General features: G+C 37.9%; 1 protein-coding gene across 12 annotated transcripts in view; it reads left to right on the top strand.

The window, feature by feature from the left end:
* ATP8B4 (ATPase phospholipid transporting 8B4 (putative)) overlaps nucleotides 1–17,297 on the top strand; it is a 144,032-nt gene extending 126,735 nt beyond the window's left edge. For 8 of the 12 annotated variants that reach the window (XM_043524457.1, XM_043524462.1, XM_043524458.1 and 5 more), the window contains 5 exons: nucleotides 8,453–8,536; nucleotides 9,214–9,459; nucleotides 12,843–12,981; nucleotides 14,711–14,841; nucleotides 16,516–17,297. In XM_043524457.1, coding sequence (XP_043380392.1) covers nucleotides 8,453–8,536; nucleotides 9,214–9,459; nucleotides 12,843–12,981; nucleotides 14,711–14,841; nucleotides 16,516–16,665 — 750 coding nt within the window. In that variant the 3' untranslated portion in view covers nucleotides 16,666–17,297. Of the gene's footprint in view, nucleotides 1–8,452; nucleotides 8,537–9,213; nucleotides 9,460–12,842; nucleotides 12,982–14,710; nucleotides 14,842–16,515 lie in introns of those variants that run through there. The other 4 variants (XM_043524464.1, XM_043524466.1, XM_043524463.1 and 1 more) reach the window with 2 other exon arrangements.
* Nucleotides 17,298–20,253: the final 2,956 nt, after the last annotated feature.

The raw sequence follows: 20,253 nt of genomic DNA, 5'->3' as shown, positions 1-20,253 counted from the left end.
ACCCACCTATTAAAAGGGGTGTTTTTTTAATTATTGGATAATTAGAAATCAGAAAATTGAATTGAACAATCCAAATGTTTGAGTGAAAATCATTTGGAAGTTAATTAAAATCATATTAGTCTTTATTTTCTTTCCTTAAAAAATTAATCTGACTGTAATTATTATACTTAATGATTTCCTTCATTTCCTCCAAATTGTTGGAGACATTTCGTGATTTCATTTGTTAGGCCATGCTGCCTTATGCTTAAAGGAAAAAAGAGAACCATATGTCCTAATCCAATAAATAGTTTCTTTAGGGTTAAATCCTGATTATGTGGTTGTTAGGAGTGCATAAATCTATAAATTCTGCAGGTCACATAAGTAGGCCCCATGCCAAGCCAACTGATCCTGACTAAGGTTTAGCCAAAGTGTAAGGTAACATAAGGGTGTCTTGCAAAGCTGTTTGGGGACATGGGGAACTCCTTGTGGTCTTTCAGCAAATCCTTCTTTTCCTCATGTTTGACCTGCAGAAGTTACTGAAAGCCCAAAGCCATCAGTAAACGCCAACAGCTGCTGTCAGAGACAGCGAGGGAGCCCAGGAGTAGAGTCCCTGTATTTATTTGTTTATTTTAATTATATTCTTGGGCAATTAGGAGAGGTTGTTGTGGGTGATTGTTTCTCACTTTCAAGTTGTAGTGGGGGAAATGGGTCTTCAGTCCAGTGGGCCCTGAGTCTGATGTGTCCTGGCTGATCATTTCAGATTTGTTAGATAGCAATAGTGAATTAGATGAGTGAGGCCCCTTTAAGTTTCTCCAGCTTCCTTGATGTCACCGTGAAGAACCAGCACTGTCCCAAACTCCCTTGTCCAGAGGTAGGAGGCACTACATATGTATAGTATCCTCCAGATGAAAAGTGTCATCTATACTAGTCAATGTTCAGTTTTGAATAAAAAAAAACAAACCCTTTACTCTTGTTTGAATTTGAATGCATATTCACATATTTATTGAATGCTTGTTTGTATATTTGAATGCTTACTTAGCATCCTGGGGATTTTGATCAGGGTCTTTCTCTGTTGGGAAAGAGTAAAGGATAATAACTGGGGCTGCACTGTGAATCTGTATTTTGGAGGGCCACATTACAGTGAGATGTTGCTGAAAGCATAGCAAGGGGGGTCTCTCAAAATCTTTCATCTCAGTTGGAGATACATGCAACATTCCGTGGGTTAATACTCTTCCTCCACTGCCATCCCCTGAAGAAGTGCACACCCTCCCTCTCAAATCCATCAGTCCTTTCACTCCCATCCCTTTTGACCCACAGTGCTTCCCCCTAGCATCTCTGGAAGCCTTTACTAGGTAGCTCTCCATACCAGGCAGCTGTACCTCACAGCAGCAGTGTTGGTGTCAACAGGTCATTTTGTGACCTTTGGCTTATTGGGTGGTTATTCAGATGGGCAATGGGACCTTCTCTGGTGGTCCACTGGTGGGTCGATTGGGAAATTAGTAGGTAACCCTTTTGTTATTGAGGTGGGCAAGCCTCCTAGCAGGCAAAGAGGGTGGCATTGAGGAAGTGAGTCTCCCCTGTCTACTTTGGGGGGTGATGTCAGGAAGAAGGTGTACTCAGGAAGGGTACTGGTTCTTCAAACTCAATACTGGGGCTGGGGAGAGACATGGGCTGCAGCAGCAGTGCCATTGTCTGAAGATGCATGCAGTGGCAGCCTGGGAAGGGGAACCATTCCTAAGGTTTGCTGTCATGGTTCCAGAAAAGAGGGGATCAGGAATTGTATAAAAACATGAATAATGCTAAAAATATTTTAAATCTCTGAGCCTTGGGAAACAATATTTGTATTTCTGGGGAAGGAGAGACATTTCATAATTACAGCAATTAAACATAAAATTTGGTATGATTTATATAGCTACGTATTGTTGGAAAGCTTTTATTGAACACTAGAATATCAATATTCTTTTCATGAATACTTTGCCATTTTGGCTCATATTTATAAACTTAACAGATGCAAAAAGAATTTTCTCAGCAGTATAAAATATACATCTTAATTTTGTTTTTACATAATCTGGTGTAGAGGATTAATGTTTTCTAGCCCTTCTGATTGATTCAAAATAGGGGACAAATTTCCATGACTATGTTTTGAATAATAGATTTCTTAATGCTGCATAGTCTCTCAACCCACTGTACTTTGTGAAATGCACCAAAAATACGTAACGTTGAACATGAGAGGGCTTTGCTTGAATGTGAATTTTAGGAATAACTTGTGGAGGGATTCTCTTGCATGACCTATGCAAAAATGGAAATCTGTAGGATAAAATTCAAGTGTAAAATGGTACAAGGAAAAGAAATTAAGTAATCTGATGGCAAACATAGCTGTATGACTGCGGGGCCATCAGTTTAACTGCCAGTATACTGGAAACTGTTTCAATCTTTTATTTTTTCATCAGAAAAACTCTAAGACTTGCACTTCTGTCCTACATTCAGGTAGTTGTCAGGAACATGTTGCAATCAGGTGGTTGTCAGCTCTTGGCCTTTGACCTCAGACCTCCCAGTACACACTAGACCAGAGGATGTTTTAGATCCCACATTGTTAGGCAATGTGTCAACACACAGCAAGAAGCCATTCCTGCCCTGAAGGGCTTACATTCTAAATAGGCAAGATAGACAAGGATTGGGAAGGGAAACAGAGGCACAGAGAAGTAAACTGACTTGACTGAGGTCACACAACAGGTCAGTGGCAGATCTATAAATAGACCCAGGTCTCCTGACTCCCAATCCAGTGTCCTATTTCTGGACCACACAGACTCTTGGAAGAAGCTCAGCATGCACTGGGCTGCCTTCTTGGTAAGACAGTTTGTCAAAATCACATTACAGTGTTGTTCCACATTCTACACTGGATCTTCCTGCACTTCAAAGTCCTGGTCCTAATTTTTAAGTCCTTAGTGGGCTAAAGATTAACTGCCTCAGAGATGTCCTCTCAGTGACTTGCCACAACAGCCATGTTCACCAGGACCTTTGTTCCCAAGGTGCAATTTTTGGGGACAGGTGATAGAGCACACTACCTTGAAGGCACAATGACTGCTCTCATTCCACTTGCTTTCCCTCAGTAATGAAAAGTTGCAGAATGGCTCAGAAATATTGATCCTGGAGACAATCCCATGTAGAAAAACAAACATGAGGGATGGGGGTACTTTTGTACAGTAGTGATGATCCTAGACACTGAAGTGATGGACACCTTACGACTATCCAGATAAATTAGATTGCTGTGCTTTCAATTACGAATCTAAACTATTTCCTGCTTTTCTACATCTCATTACAGTAGCTATTCAATTGAGAATATAGGAGAAGAGGATTTTGATTATACTGTTAAGAACTATGGCTGAAATTTTACAAAGGACTTAGGAATTTAAACTTAGACACCTGAATGTAAGTAGCTGATTTTCACAGATGCTAAGCACCCACAAATCCCACTGACTTGCTCAGCACCTCTGAAAACCAGGACACATATACCTTGGTGCCTACGTGTAGATTTAGGAATGTAATTGTAGGAATTCAAACTGGAAAATTTTCACCTATAGTTACATGATACAATAGATTAACCAATTATGGTAACAATTTTTGGACACTCCTTGTGTAGCATAAATGTGCCAGTCTGTCCATTCCCCAGAGAAGAGAAATATATATGCTTATTAGGAGAAGAGAATATATTTTACTCCACTGGAGTTTTGAGTTTTCTTTTAATGAAAACATAGGGTGAAATGCTGGCCCTTTTGAAGTCAGTAGCAAAACTACTGCCTGGAATGGGTGCAGGATTTCATCCACATTCCGATTTTATATGAAAATCTCTGTAGTCTTCTCCCTTTTTTTTGTCTCCTTCCATTCTTTGATTCATTTGAAGCGCTAATATACCTAGAATCGGACCTAAAAAAAAGTCTGAACATCTATATCTTCTTTCATATGCTTTTACGGTTACCCACACTGCAGCTGAAAACACTTGGACAGATATAGACAGATTAGGCTTTTCTAGATGCAATGTTGACTTTAAAGCAGCAGTATAATTTCATAAAGTGATGTGCTGTATTTCTTTACTACCTTGGGTTGCCTCTCATTATTGCTGACACTGTTGAATTTGTTCACTAACTGTTGCTCTTTGATGATATGCTCCAGCCTGGCCCAGCCAAGATAACTGGTAGGTGGGCTGCATATCACAGATGTGAATTTCTGGAATATGTTCCTCTGGCATCTGGGTCTGTGAGACGTTCTTTTAGGTGACTCCATGATTTGTGATGCAGACTTAGTGACAGCAGTGGTGTCATTTTGCTGGTGGATTGGGATTCATTGTATTTTACTTTAGATTTAATTTCAAGTGTGAGTGATTTGGTTCCTGTTTATGAGTTTGCAAACAGTCCCTGGAGACTCTCATGCAAGACCTATTCAGTGTGAAATTCTGTATTTCCCCTATTTCCAAATCTACCTATTTTGGGAAAGGATGCAATTAATGCTTTCTGGGAAATAAGAATTCCATTTTGTAAAAAATGTCAATGTTTTGACATTTAGTTTCATTCTGTATCATAGCAGAAATAAACCTTTCAAAAATTAGATGAGAGGGAGCGGGAGAGAGAGAATAGCCAATAGCTCACAGATAACGGCATGCATCTTGGATGTGAAAGATTCAGGTTCTAGTCTGTGCTGTGACTCATTTGCAGTGAGAAATGGAACCTGGATCTCCCACATCCGAAGTGAGTGTCCCAACTCTGGGTGTGAGTGTCTCCACTCTCTCTCAAGCAGATAGTCCATCCTGGGCCTGAGAAACCTTCCTGACAAAGTTTCAATGTTGATGAATTTGCATTTTCTGACAAAAAAAAATTGTCAAAAAGTTCCAGCTACCTCTATGTGCAAGAGGGATGGGCAAACTGGATCAGATAAAACAAATGGCTCTCACCTTCACCCTCAAACTCTGTGTGCTTCTGCTGATCGTGGTTTTGTCCTAAAACAGAAGTATAAATAAGGAAATACCATGTTCTTAGGATATTTCTGACTCAGCTATAGCCAGAAAGAAACAACAATGCTGTGGGATCAGGCATTCTCATGGGATATTATCCAGCCCAAATTCCAGGCAGTTGAGCTTTGTACAACATTCTATGTCAGCTCTTAGATACTCTGGTGTGACTGAACTAGGCCTGAAATGTTGAGATGTGTACATAACAGTGATAGAGAAAGTTCTAGATTTTGTTGGGAGTAAAAGTTGGAAATCTGAGTCACAAGCGCACCCAATTTAGGCTTAATCAATTTTTGCCTTTATTTATGCAATTTCAGAGAGAGTTATTTTGACTTACAGTGCCTGAGCATACATTTATGCCAGACAATTACAAATGCAATTGGTAAAGGGCCTGAGTTACCACATTTCAGGGCACTGGGAAATCCTCCAATACTTTCTGATGGTTGTCATCTCCCCTTGGTTGGTCTAGTCCTTCTGTCCCATCCTTCGGTTTCTGGTCCGATGTTTCTCCAGTGTAGGCCTATGTTCACTTAGGTCTTGTATGCATTTCTACATTACAGATTAAGTAATCTTTATCAAATTGGCTCTTAACACATCAACCCTCTGAGTTGTAGGTTACCCACACATTATGCATATGCAAGCTTCAGTTACCCAACTTCTGCATTTTTTCTGCTTGTTCTGCAGTTTCGGTGTCATGGTATTTTTTGTGTCACCTTGCCCTAGGTCTCCCAGTAAAAAAGACTTCTTGGTGTTACAGGTTTTTGTAACTTCCAGCACAGCATTGTCTTGTCAGCAATATCATCATTTTAAATAGATTAGTAATTCTATGTAAAAGAAGAATTGGCAAAACCACATTTATGCCGGCAATGCCTTGGCCTAAGTGTTACCTCAGCTGTACTCTTTCACTGTCCATAATTACAAATAGTTAAAAAATATCTATCAAAGCTCTTCATCTAACCATTAGAAATTCTTCATTTTATATTGCAGTGTTATAAGTCAGTATGTTATCCCCCTTCTACCTTTAATCTGTTAGAAGGGGGGAGTTATGGAAAACATGATAATTCTTTAATGTCAACATTTCTTATCTTCTTTAAACATGGGTTTTCCATTCAAAGTCCAGTTTTGTTTGTGAATCATCATAAAAAAAACTTTGTTGGAAATTTTCCTGTGAACACATTTTTTAGGGTTGTCTCAATTTTAGGACCTCGATATTTAGTTGATTTTAATGGAAACCCAACAGCCTGGTTCAGCCCCTCGTGAAGTAACATGCAGAACCCTATCCAGTATATCTCGCGCTTATGACTGGGTCCTCCTACAGCTACATCCCCACAAAACACACATCCCTAGCCCTGCCTCCTGCCTGCAACTGAAGTTGTGATAAACTTTCTTCTCCTCTCACATACATTTGAATCTCTGTTGCCTCCAGTAACCCCAGTACGTGAACGTGAAGCTAGGAGAGCCAGAGAACAATTGTCCAAGCCCAGAGCAAGGTCTCACTTCTCCATCTCTAGAATGGGGATAATAGTAAATCCCTGCTGAATGGGGAGTGGGTAGTATCCCTTCAAATAGTTTGGGAGCCCTCTACTGGGCTTTCCTGTCTCTATTGCAGAAGCCACCAGAACCCCACAGAGTAGCAGTTTATATATGTAGCCAGGTCTTATATGTTTGTGTATTAGAGAATATGGTTAGTTGGAACCCAGCCATGTCCATTCAGTTTCCTCATATTCTTAATGTTATGTAAAGAGCAAAGATATAACACTATCTCACAGGGATATTGTAAAGAGAAAACTGAGGTGCTTAGATATCATGGTAATGGAGGCCATATAGATAGATACATAGATTAGAGAGCTTAATCTCTGCCACAGCCTGCTGGCACTAGAGTCTGACAAGACTGTAGACAGTGAATCAGGGATAGTGCACTGGTTCATGAGATGGGTGTGTACTTTTGGGGCCTGATCAAGCTACCACTGAAGTCAATAGTCTATCATAGACCTCAGTGGGAGTTGAATCAGGCTCCACATGTGGGGTTCCAGTACCCACACAGGGAGCATAAATTTAAGGTAACTGCTTCTATGTTGTGCTCTTGCAACCTTCTACACTTTTGTGTACACATATGTGGACTCTTAGATATCAGTGAAGACACACATTTTTAAGTGCTTGCGCCAGAACATTTCTTGGGGCCTTATTTAGGAAAGTTATGAATCAAACCAGTTGCAACTACTGGCATTGTTTGCTTAAGAAATGAGACTATCTGATGACAATATGCCATTGTCAACACTACAGAGATTTAAGGGAAAGCTTTTTAAAAAGAATATGGAAACAATTATCCTGTCCATGAATATAAAAAAAACCTTTGTATTATGCCAAACAATATAAACAAGTCACAGTTGAAAATATGAAAATAGCATGTGACTATTAGACTAGTCTCAAAGGTTTTGATAACCGCAAAGGTTTTGATTACCTGTGAAATAGTTATCCAGAGCTCTTAGCAGATATAGTGGCTGGCTAAAATTGCAGAAAGAAGCACTGTATATTCAAGAACGTTCAATTCCTTCTGCATTTCTCAAGTGTATTTCTGCTAATTGCACAAATAAAGAACAGATGGAGCAGGGCACCTCTTATTTATTCTGTAATATGTTTTCTGCAAGACAGACTTTTCATAATAAAAATAGCTTTATAACTTTAATGTAAAGGAAACTAAAAAGCAGTATAAATAAAGTGCAGCTTTAAAATGAGGAGTGCTTAGAAAAAGGCCTTCATCACTAAATGGATTTGCAAGTTATTGTTTGTATAAACTTAGCAATGGGGACTTGTGTTTTCATGTTGCTGGGAAGGATCAGGCATAAATCCAAATTGATCCTTGTAGAGGATCTTCAAGCTTTCACCTTTAATTCAGACTTGGCCATCTTTCCTTGGTTGGAACTAGACATCCTTCCTGTTGATGAGCTAAGATGTACCCAGCCTGTTCAAGGGTTACAGGGGAAGTTGACTTGAATGTGGGATGGCCAGATCCCTTCCCCATACCACATGCCTGAACCCTGTTAAGCAGCCAAGTGTGCTACAAATGTGTAGTAAAAAATATGAGATTGTCTGGGATTTTGATAATGCTGTTCAATAATCGTCCCTTTGTGTCACTCTGCCATTTCCAGACTGGGTACAAGATCACATCTTTTTCTGGGGTAGATGAAAAATACATTAACCAAGCAGCTTATTAAACATTGTGGATTTGCCAGCTATCCCATTTTTCATAATTAAGTATGGTATGAAATACTATAGGATAACCCCTGGCATAGAAAGCAAATCACTAAACTCTTAGATATTCATTATTTTACCTATTTTCAAAATTCAATTATCCTGTTCATGAGAGCAGATATAAAGCGTCCTGTTGTGTGTTCCGTTGTGCCAAATAATAATAGTGAAAAGTTTTAAAAATGACACTTGTTCACTTTATCAACTGCATCTTCTTTTCAGACAGTTTATGACCAGTGGTTTATTACCCTCTTCAACATTGTCTATACTTCGCTGCCTGTACTAGCTATGGGTTTGTTCGACCAGGTACAATTTTTTCTTATTTATAGCATGTCTTAAATGTCTAAAATGGAAGCAGTAAATGCTGTTGATAGCATCATTAACAAGTCAGTTTTAAATGCAAATAATGTATAATTAAATCCCCCTTATTTATCTGCCCCTCAGGCTATTCTAATTTATGCTGGGAACCAGTCCCCAAATGGCCCCAGGATCAGGCAGTAGTCCTTTAAGAAGCTGGCTGTGGGCTCATGATTCTTTGATTGGTTTTGGACAAGCCTAAACCTTAGCCTGAGCAATAGACTGTTCCCCCATCCGGCGATTGCTGGAGAGCACTGTGTTCTGTCTACAACCCTTCCCTGCCCCTGTTGCTCCCTATACCAAGATCAGGGAAGTGAGGACATAGCATAGAAGCCAGCTATGCTGGCTGCATGTTTATTGGAGACTCCCCCACGTCAGTGGATACCCCATCAGGGCAGATATGGCCATATTCCATCTCCTTTGCAGCGTTAGTGGGACAGAGTAGGAAAGAGAATCTTCTTCCCTAGCTCTAAGCACACTTCAGTTCTGAGAAGGTACTGTAGTTAAGGGAAATTCCTCCTGCCCTTTATTAAAGGAATAGACATTTTACTCACTCTGTATCATACAAACTTTAATATTTTCTGACACTATTAAAGTAACACGTTCTCCAAATGGATTTGTTACAGGATGTGAATGAGCAGAATAGCATGGATTATGCAAAACTCTATGAACCTGGGCAACTAAATCTACTCTTCAATAAACGCAAATTTTTCATCTGCATAGCACATGGAATCTACACCTCTTTTACCCTTTTCTTCATCCCTTATGGAGCATTTTATTACACAGCTGGTGAAGATGGAAAACATATTGCTGACTACCAGTCTTTTGCTATCACAGTTGCAACATCTTTAGTAATTGTAGTCAGTGTTCAGGTAAAAAATAAAGATTTGTGTTCAGTGTTGAGTTTTTTCAATATTTCTTTTTTCACTTCTAAATACAGAAATTCCTGTTAAAAGTGACACCTACACTTGAAGTTGTAGGGGATTGAGACAATTTCTTAAATTCACATATAAATACTTAATGGTCTAAACTAGGGTGTTCCTCCTCTTAGAAACAGCTTCATCAGCTCGATATGTTTTTCAGAGTATAGGGTAAAGAGCAGAGTAATCAAAGACTTATCTGAGAATACTGACCCCATTGAGGCCTTAAACAATTTGAGAGAGTCTGGATGGTAATAAACATATTTGTCAGAGTCAGTTCACCATAATAGTTTTCTATGAGGTAAAACCATTCCCTTTTGTGAGTTATTTTAATGCTGACTGCAAAGGATTGTAATGGATAAATCCCACGCATTACTGGGTGGTGAACAAGTTAAAGTTTTCCCCTGGAATTAAGAAAGAGAACCTGCCCCACTGTGTCTTGTTTTACTTGTCTGGCATGAAGATATTGACCTCTAGGAAAGGCTGCTTAAAGTCTCCCAGGAGAACAGGGGCCTGATGAGCAAAATTAAGAAATAAAAGAGAGAGGGGATTAGAGTGGTGGCTTTGGGAACAGCTGACCTACCAATAAGAAGTAGCCACGTTGGCCAAACTTGATTGATCCACCAGGCAGGAGGGAATAATTTAGTTTCTGGAACTGAATATTTACTAGATTGCTCTCTTTCTGTCAGCCTTTGTGTCCTTGCGCTGGACATGGGGGCAGGGGAGAAGAGGGAGGGCTGAGAAACATTTAGTTAAATACCCTGTCAGAGTGCTGTATTGTGTTTTTCTTTAGATATGGAGTCACCTTGTGTTATGGTGGGACTGAGCAGCTGCTCACACTGACATAATAAGCTGGCAATATATTATTTGTAGTTAGCTATAATTTTCACAAATTACTCAAGAATTCAGAATGTGCTTTTGATAAGGAAGCATGTAATGAATGCATGTAGTGGTTACATGTAAGCTTTGGGATGCCATAAATCAAGATAAGGTCAGGATTCAGTTTAAGTGATATGTTCATTAAATAATGCAAGAAGCTTGGCAGAATTCATATTTCTTGGATAATGTAATGGAAAGCGGATTTCAGAATGATCTGTCATTGCAGAGCAGAATTGTATTTATATAGTATAGCACCTTCCTCCTTAGAATCTCAAAGCAATTTACTAATATTATTGACTTGAGCCTGACGATACAGTTGTGGTACTAACCACATTTTACAGAGAGGGAATCTGGGACCCAGAGCAACTAAGTGATTTGCACAAGGCCACCCAGGGAAGTGTGTGGCAGATCCTGCAATACCACCCAGGTCTTGTGGCTCCTATTTCTTTGAATTAACCACAAAACCATTCTTTCTGCCTTTTAATGTTTTGTTCCTAAATATTATAAAGCTTTCTGAAAAGAGCTTTCACATTTTGGGCCTGATTCTAATCTCACTTGTGCTGTCATAGATTACTACATGTATTGTAAAATCTACCATTGTGTATGTGGAGTAAAGGGGTGCTAATACTTTTATTGATATTAGAGCTCTGCAGAGCTCAGTGGTTTTGGTATACAGGGATTCGTATAAAGTATTTTTTCAGTACTGATTCATGTGTTTTCTATCCCCTGAGTTTTGGGTTGAGTTTGTGGTACCCTTGAATTCCAAATCTCATAGGAAATTCAAACAAAACTGATGAGTTTTGTGTGGTTTCCACAGACTGTTGAATTGCTCCAGGATTCTGTGAAAGGGTGAAGAACTTCCACAAACCTTTTGTCAAATCTAGGATGATTCTTATTTATGATGAAATGCCAGTCCAGATGGGTTTGATATGGTTTGGGGTTTCATAATGAGAATTTTACTCACTTCTGTTAGATCCTGCATATGTATACAAGGAACAAATGTAAGAAACTGTTAATGTTAAAACTCAGAACTGGCCCTATTTTTTATTTATTTTTTTTCGCATTTTGAGTTTTAACATTAGCAATTTCTATGCCAATTATTCTGAATGCAGTGTTGTTGTAGCCGTGTTGGTCCCAGAATAATAGAGAGACAAGGTGGGTGATGTAATATCTTTTATTGGACCAACTTCTGTTGGTGACAGAGACAAGTTTTCGAGCTTACACAGAGCTCTTCTTCAGGGCTGGGACATGTACTCAGAGGATATGTCTACAATGCAATTAAAAACCTGCAACTGGCCCATGCAAGTGGACGCAGGCTCATGGGGCTCTGGATAAGGGGCTGTTTAATTGCAGCTCTAGGACCCTGTGAAGTGGGAAGGTCCCAGAGCTCAGGCTGCAGCCTGAGCCCGAATGTCTACACGGCAATTAAACAGCCCCTTAGCCTGAGCCCTTTGAGCCCAAGTCAGCTGGCATGAGCCAGCCGCACATTTTTAATTGCATTGTAGACATGCCCAGTGTGTTGCAGCTAAATGCCCTAAATGCCCCAATAACAACTATGTGGGGAAAACGAGACAATCACTATGCTCTTGAACGAACTTACACAGAAAAACTTATAAGACAAAAATACCATATCACCTCTGGGTGAACACTTTTCAGAAAGGTTTCAGAGTAGCAGCCATGTTAGTCTGTATCCGCAAAAAGAAAAGGAGTACTTGTGGCACCTTAGAGACTAACAACTTTATTTGAGCATAAGCTTTCGTGAACTACAGCTCGCTTCATCAGATGCATGTAGTGGAAAATACAGTGGGGAGATTTTATATACACAGAAAACATGAAACAATGGGTGTCACCATGCACACTATAACGACAGTGATCAGTTAAGGTGAGCTATTACCAGCAGGAGAAAGAGTTACTTATTCTGAAGTAAATTATTCTCCCGGCACAAAAACATGCAAAACAGAGTCCTGAAGTGAGCTAAATGATGGCATATAGTTAATGTTATTTGCATCTTGGTTCCTAAATTTACTTTTTATTGTTTGGAAGATACAAAACTTGCTTCCCTGACTTGAATATAACTAAAAACTTGCACCCCGATTTGAATATACATAAACTCAGACATAAGTATTAATCTGTTTTTAAGAACAATTCATTTGAAAGTTAAACTGAATTCTTAAAAACTATGTGTGCATGGGGAGGAGATAGAATATGTTGTCTGCTACAGTTTTGGTGCATTTTTCAATTAAATCTTTAATTAAATTTTTTTGAAAAAGAGAACATGTGATGGGAAAAACTAAAAAGTACCAAACAGATCCAGAACACTGTATTAACATTAAAAAAAAATCCCAAATCCCTTCTCTGTTTAGATACATAACACTCCACTCAATAGGATATGTAGTATATTTTCTAAACCCTTGAAGATTCTTGGTATAATATGTTTTGTCTTATTTTATTTGCAGATAGTCTTGGATACCAGTTATTGGACTGCCATCAATCGTTTTTTCATCTTGGGTAGTATAGCTGTGTATTTTGCTATTTTATTTGCAATGCACAGTGATGGGATTTTTGTTATATTCCCAAACCACTTTCCTTTTGTAGGTGAGTCTATTACCTGGTATGAGATTATACAGGCAATATTTATGCAATTTGCCACAATCTATGTAGAGTGAGATCTCATAAGTATATAGAAGAATGGCAGATATGGAAGGGAAACTTTGTTCAAGTAATATTAATGCTGTTCAAGTTTGCAAAAGCATCCTATCTGTACTGAGAGGCCTTTACAGAATAAGTAAATTAGTGAAGTGAAATTTACATTTTGGAGAGCTTTTTTCTTTCTTGCCTGCTCAGAGCACTGGCCAGAACCCCCACCATCCCAGGAATCCACAAAATTCCTGTGCACAATGGGGTCAGAACAATTTGCTGAGAGGATGTAGTTTGTGCAGCAGCTGTGCCATACAAGGCCACTCCAGTAATTACTGAGTCCCAGCAGAACTTCACTGAAGTCAAATGATGACTGTGTTCTTTCAAATGTATTTTTGGTAGCCAAATGCAAGCTACCGGAAGTGGAATTTCTGTTTTTTTTAACAACTCCTGGAGGCTTAAAGCTTCAAGGAACTTCCAAACTTATTTGATGACTTGAGATGAGTTTGTTTATGCTAATAAGGAAAGCTGGAGCCATATGGAATTTGGTAGTGTGATATGGTACCTGCCACTATCCAAACCTCAGAAAAACCTTCGTGAACAAATTCCGGTCCTACATTCCTTACACTTTGTGCATTTCCAATCAGACTTGAACAATACTAGCCTAAAAATGTGTCCACCAAATAGCAGGAGAATATAAACTTTTTTTAATGGCGCAGCTAGTCATGCTACCATGTACGCTTGTATGCTTGGAAATCTTGATAATCAGAGTCATGGTTAAATGATGTAGAATATTTCTGATGGCACAAATGGATCAATTGTTTTAGTCCACAGGATACCATTAGCAACTCACCAGTACAAACTTGGCAGATTTGCTAAATGGTCAACTGGAAATCTAGTCACTCTTGGGCTGAATAATGCCACTGTGACCTGTCTATAGTGTAGGTTGGACCATTTTGCTGTGACAGTCCACATAGAGCACCTGAGTGTGATTTGGGAGGGAAATGAAGTAGTATTAAATAAATGAAAATAATTAACTAGATGGGTTGAAAATGTGCATATTTCTTAATGAAAACGTTGGTTAAATGTCTGTTGGATGGCTCAGGTGACAAGCAACTGGATATGGCTCCTTTGTTCTTTAGGACACAGCTTTTAATATGGCTTTAGCGGTTTAAAGCCAATTGATACCATTTGATGGTGTTTCAGAATTAGGGCCTAATACAGAGTAGATACTTTAAATGTAACCCTCTCATGAATCATATGTGAAAGAAGAATAAGGTGGTCAGAGTATTGGTCCAAAGAGCAGAGATTGTCATCTGGCCATTCGAACAGAAACCAAACAATCTGACAGTTCAAAACCAGATGAGGAATCTGATATGAAGAAAAAAAACAGCAGTGCCACCAGCGTCTTCTTATGCTATTCTTGTGTTCACCAGTGCAGCCACTAACTTAAATCCTCCTTTGGAATCCATCTTGCATTTTTGGATTATGTGATATTTTAGAAGTTGCCAAATAATTTTGTAATTTCAGCAGTAACCATTTGTATCTCGAGAAAAATTCAAGCATTTTTGTAACAGAAACATATGTTAACATAAAGAAAATATAATTTAATATGTCTCACAACTGCAAACTATTAACAACAGCCTTGTACTCCTAACAAATATGTTTCATTTTCTTGTGTTAATAGGAAATTCCCGAAATTCCCTGGGCCAGATAAGTGTTTGGCTTGTCATCCTCTTGACTACTGTGGTTTCAGTCATGCCTGTAATAACATTCCGATTTTTGAAGGAAGATTTAAATCCAACGCAAACTGATCAGGTATGACTTAATCCTATAATGTGAGAGTTTTTCTTTATCATTGCATCCCCCATATAGAGGCAACTAAATTTTTTCCAAACAGACAGAATTTATAGTTCTTACATAACTACTGGGGGAAAATATACCATTAGTTCTCTCAAAGCATCACCATCGACTCTATATAGTTTGGCATGTGTAAGAAGTGAAAAATAATACTTAATTCATAATAGACCTTTGGGTCAGCAATTTTTTTAAACTTTTTAATTATAAATTTAAAAGAAGTTAAAACACACAAGCAAAGGGCAATGTTGGGCCAGTATTTTTTAAGCAAACTAATTTATATGGGAGCTTCTGCATAATTACTGATAGCATAATATGTCCCAAGGTTTTACATTCCTAAGAGTGAATAATAAGTGATGTCCCATCCCAACAGTTGATTTTTTTTAATGGCTTATAGTTTGGGCCAAATGTTGTTTACCTTACACATGTGAATAATCTCACTGACTTCAGAGGGATAGTTCACATAAATTGCTGGTTAACATTTATTGGAATAGAAATCCAGGTAATTCTAATCCATGCCAAACCTTAACAACAAATAGATAGTTTTCTGCCATTCCTTCACTATTCATAAAACACATGAAAAGTAAAGTTGTAAAGTATATTCCATCTACATGGTAATTTATCAAGCAATATAATAATCCTCATTGTATTCAAGTTATTGGGTATAAACTACTGTAACAGAATGTCAGGTGAGGTCACAGTTCTACAACAATATATACTGTGAGTTTATTTCAAATTTTAAAAGGATTAATTATGGGGGAGGGGAAAATGGTCCAAATGTTCTCTTAAATTCTCTGATTTCAGTGACATCAAGGTGGCAAATTAACTTTTAATAGCACTTAGGTAGCATTTCACATCTTCAAAGTGCTGTTATGAACACTAACTAAAAACTCCTCACAACAGACATTTGAGTATTATTATTCCTGTTTTACAGATTTGAAAAAGAGAGTGAGATTAAGTGATTTGTGCCAGGCCACAGAGAGAATCAGTGACAGAGCTAGTATTAGAACTCTTGCCTTCTAGGTGGGAGATCTTCACCCCACACTCTGGCCTCTATACTTCTCTGGGCTGGAATGGCATAATGGGGCCCTAAAAGCCCTGATTCAGCTGTGGAAGCAGTCCCTTGGTGCAAGCTTTGGGGAAGACAGGCATAAGGCTGCTTTCCAAGGACCTCCTCATAAACTCTGGCATAGGAGGCAAGGCTGCAGCACTGCAGAGATTCCAGGGAGTGCTACTGCCCATAGGGCAGCCCATGGAATAACTCAGACAGGACCCAAGGCTGTTGCAGTTATGCCAGATGCCCCAGGACTGGGAGTGTATGAAGGTGGGTTAAAGCCATTTTAGTCCCCAGTTTCTCCAGGCTGCAAGTTCTGTGCTGTGCCTCAAGAGTCATACCATGGAATCTTCCCCATGGCCTTCGCTCATCCCAGTAGAACACAGTGCCTCTCTAACACTCCACTGATGGCTTCAGCACATGTTTTTACTTTGGAATCCACTGGAAACTCACCTGTGTTGTTGTTTTTTGTTTTGTTTTTTCATTATAAAGGCCCCACCAATATAACCGAGATCTAAAAATTAGTCAGCATTTACAACACAAAAATAATTTCACATATCAATGGAAACTTTTCCCCTAAGGTTCGGAAGTTGCAGAAGGCTAGAAGGAAGCAGAAACCATTACAGAACTACATGCGTCGGGTGTACAGAACAAACTCAAGAAGATCTGCATATGCTTTTTCTCATCAAGAGGGCTTTGGGAAACTTATAACATCTGGAAAGAATATGTGAGTCAATAATTCACATCAAACATCAGAGTTAGCTAGGACCATGCATAATAGTATCAGTTGGATCGAGAATTTATGTAAGAAAACAGCAGAAACAGTGAACAGCTTCAGTAGTAACAGAACTGTGAGTCAAAGAAGAAAACAAAAGTTTATTTTAAAAAACTGTGGCCATATCTTTTCACTGTTTGCCACTTTGTAAACATTAAGCATGAAATTTCCACGTGTGCTGAGTACTGTAGCGGAAGTGTCTAACCCACAATATTTTACAGCATGTTCAAGAATGTTGTCAACACACAATATTTTCAAAGGGATCTCTTAGTTTTTTTTCTTTTTTCTTTTTTCTGAAAAGCATTTACCATACCAAAACAATGTGTGCAGCTGCTTCAAGAGGTTGGACTATCCATGAGAATATTGATAAGAAATTTCCCTCCAAGTTAAGGGAAAATGCAGTATTCAAATATTTGAATTAGTAATATATTCCAGTATAATTATTTCATACTGCTTGTACTTATTTAAACAATGTAAAAGTTTCGAAGTCAAATGATTTCAGGGTGTATATTTTTAAATATTTGAAATTAAGTTTTTAAATTGTTTATAAATTGAAACCAAAAATAAAATACTGTGTAATATATACAATATCTGTCCATATGTGTAGTGTGTTTCTGTTGTTTCCATTCACTTCTATTTTATCTGCTGTTTACTAATTACGTGCATAATTTGAAATTACGGCATAACTCTGTCCTGCTGAAAGAGTTAAATCCTGCTCAGATATAATGGACCTGATTCACTTGTCTGCTCTGATGTAAATTAGAAATTACTTTAGAGAATTTAATAGAATTACAAAAGCATAAATGGGAAGAGAATCAGCTCCAACTTTTCTTTTGTTGTTTTGAGCACCTTGGAAAGTTTTACTCTGACTGTTGAAAAGAGAAATGCCTGTAAGGAAGGGGCTTTATCAGATTCTGTGTGGAATCTAGGAAACCTGCTTTACAATTCTCTGTTTATAGAGATTTCACAAAACCCTGTACTTTTCAATGTAAGTCACTGTAAAAATATAGCAGAAGTCTAGCTTAATTTTAAAAATGATTGATATGCCCTTATATTACTTTGCACCTTAGCTACCTTATGATGGAAATTGGGATTTGGGGGACTGTAAGAATTTTATATTGTAGCTGTTGAGACCATGTATTACCAGAATTGTAAAAATTCCAGTTGTGGATTTTGAACACCCAATTTTTTTGGTGGTATATCCAGGATTTTGGTCGGGCTCCATCCATGATACAGATGTATCAATAGCTAGTTCCCAGTCCACAGTTTAAATAATTTATAGAAGAGAGGAAAGGAATTCATGGAGGATTGAAGATTGTAAGCAGAGAATTCTCTTTTATATTGTTTAGCTTCAGTGTGTTGAGAGAGAAAATTTTTAATGCTATTTAATACAGCTAAATGGTGACTGAAGTCATTGAGGAAAAAACTGCATTTGGCTTTTAGAAGAAACTGTACTATAGTTTGTATAGGCTTATGTTTAAAGTATACCTTCACCAACTGACCCAGTGTGATGTCACCAAAGGGAGCCTACATTTTAGTATTGCAAATTCTAATTAACAAAAAATAAAGATTTGAAGATTAAAATAGCCAGCGGTTTTACATATGTCTTACATATTTTATTTTTCTTTGGGTTTGTATGTGATTATTTTGGGTAGAAGTAATATATAATCATGTTGAGCATTAATTTCCCAATCTGGCACAAAATATCCATAAATTTGCAACACTTCAATGTGTTTGTTCCAGCACAGAGAAATCATTCTGTCAAAGTCTGTACTGATTTATATCCTATGTAATTCTGTTCAAGCTAAAGGGATTGCAGGCAGTATAAATTACCACAGAATTTGGCATATTCTCCTTTGCAAGCTATCAGGCCCAAAATTTTAATGAAATGACTTGGAACGATCCAAATGCAGAACAATCCAAATGCTTAAGCCTGCAAATAATAAAAGAACATAATAAATGAGGTCTTAATATTGCTTATTCGTAGATCAATAACTGCCTTGTTTAGGTCCTATAAAGGAAAAAGGAGCATTTCCAGATTTCAAATATTTTGCAAAATAAATGTTCATGACCTATAGGTTAAGTGGTATGAGGTACAAATTATTTTAAAATTGTACTTATAATTAATTGACAATTACACAAAAGAATGGACCATGGAGAATAGAAAGATGTTGAAATGCTGGCAACTATTTGGTAATTGTATTGCATTAGCAAAACAAGTTCTTAACAAAGTTGATGAAAAACAGTATCATTCTGTAGTTTCTAAAGAAAAATAAGTTTCAGTGTTAAACTTTGCAGTTTTAAGACCAGTTGGACTTTACTGTTTTAGGAATGTGTATTAAGTACTTGACAGGTAAATCTGTTAGTTCCTATGGGAACCCAAAACTGTATTTATTTGACAGGACAGTTGACCGATTTCATCCATGACAACTCCAAGCACTTGAACAGAATTATATACCCAATTATATCAGACTGCATTTGGCCTGATACATTTTTGTGTTAGATTCCTTAAAAGGTATATCTTAGGTAATGAGAAATATTTAAAGCTGTGTAAGTGTGTAAATTTCATTCCAAATTGTCTGAACTCTCTTGTAATAGAAAACATTTTTGAATTTTTATGTATTGTTTCGTAATTTATTTAAATCATGTATGTCCTCAATATTTTTTACAAATATACTATTTATAAGTATTAATAATATATTTGGTTTGTGTTTTATGCCTTTGTGAAAATGCTGTGATTAACTGATTAGATCATATCAAAGCACATTACCAGCTGCTTTTAGTCTATGGTGATGAATACTATAGAAATGCTGTTAACAATTAAATAAGTGCATTCTAGTAGATGGAAGATGCTCATTTTCTAGTGAAAGAAAAAAAGGTCTGATTTTTGTCAGTAATATTGAGTATCCTTGGTTCCCATCAAAATCAGTGGGAACTGTGGGCATCTTGCACATTTGAAAACCAGGCAGAAGTTTGGATGCAGCTCTTCAAGGTTACGGATGAAACTTTTTCAACCTTTTGGAATTTCTCAGGCAGCCACCCAAAATACAAGTTGCTCTTCGTCCAAAATGTATGTACAAAGCTGTTGTATTAGATGTGTTTCAGAGAGCTTTTTCACTTACATTAGCTTTGGTTATATTTAACAGTGGGCTTCTTAGTGCCTTACCTACTTCAAAGCAAACAATTAATAGGACTCCCCTCCTCAATGGACAGGAAGTATAACTATCCCTCTATCACCCACCAGAATCCATAAACTAAGGTCAAGCAAATACCTGGTAAGGAACATGAACCTTGCACTGAAGGTCAGCAAACTCACACTCTAATAATCACCTAAGTTCCACAGCTGAGAGGCTTTCCATCTCTGTTATCAAGTGCAAAACTGGGCACTGTCAACCAGAATGCCGCAGCTAATCTTAGTCATCATCACAATGCACAGAGAGAGGGGCATTCTCTCAGGTTGGACCCAAACCCGCTATTAGAAATTATTTGACTCATTTTTCCATCCGTCCTCCCTGAAGTCTATTAAAGTAATTGAAAAAAATAA

This window comes from Chelonia mydas, chromosome 10 (assembly GCF_015237465.2).
Source record: "Chelonia mydas isolate rCheMyd1 chromosome 10, rCheMyd1.pri.v2, whole genome shotgun sequence".
NCBI classification, from domain to species: domain Eukaryota; kingdom Metazoa; phylum Chordata; order Testudines; family Cheloniidae; genus Chelonia; species Chelonia mydas.
The sequence above is the reverse complement of the archived record's forward strand: the minus strand, read 5'-3'. Positions and strand labels throughout refer to the sequence as shown.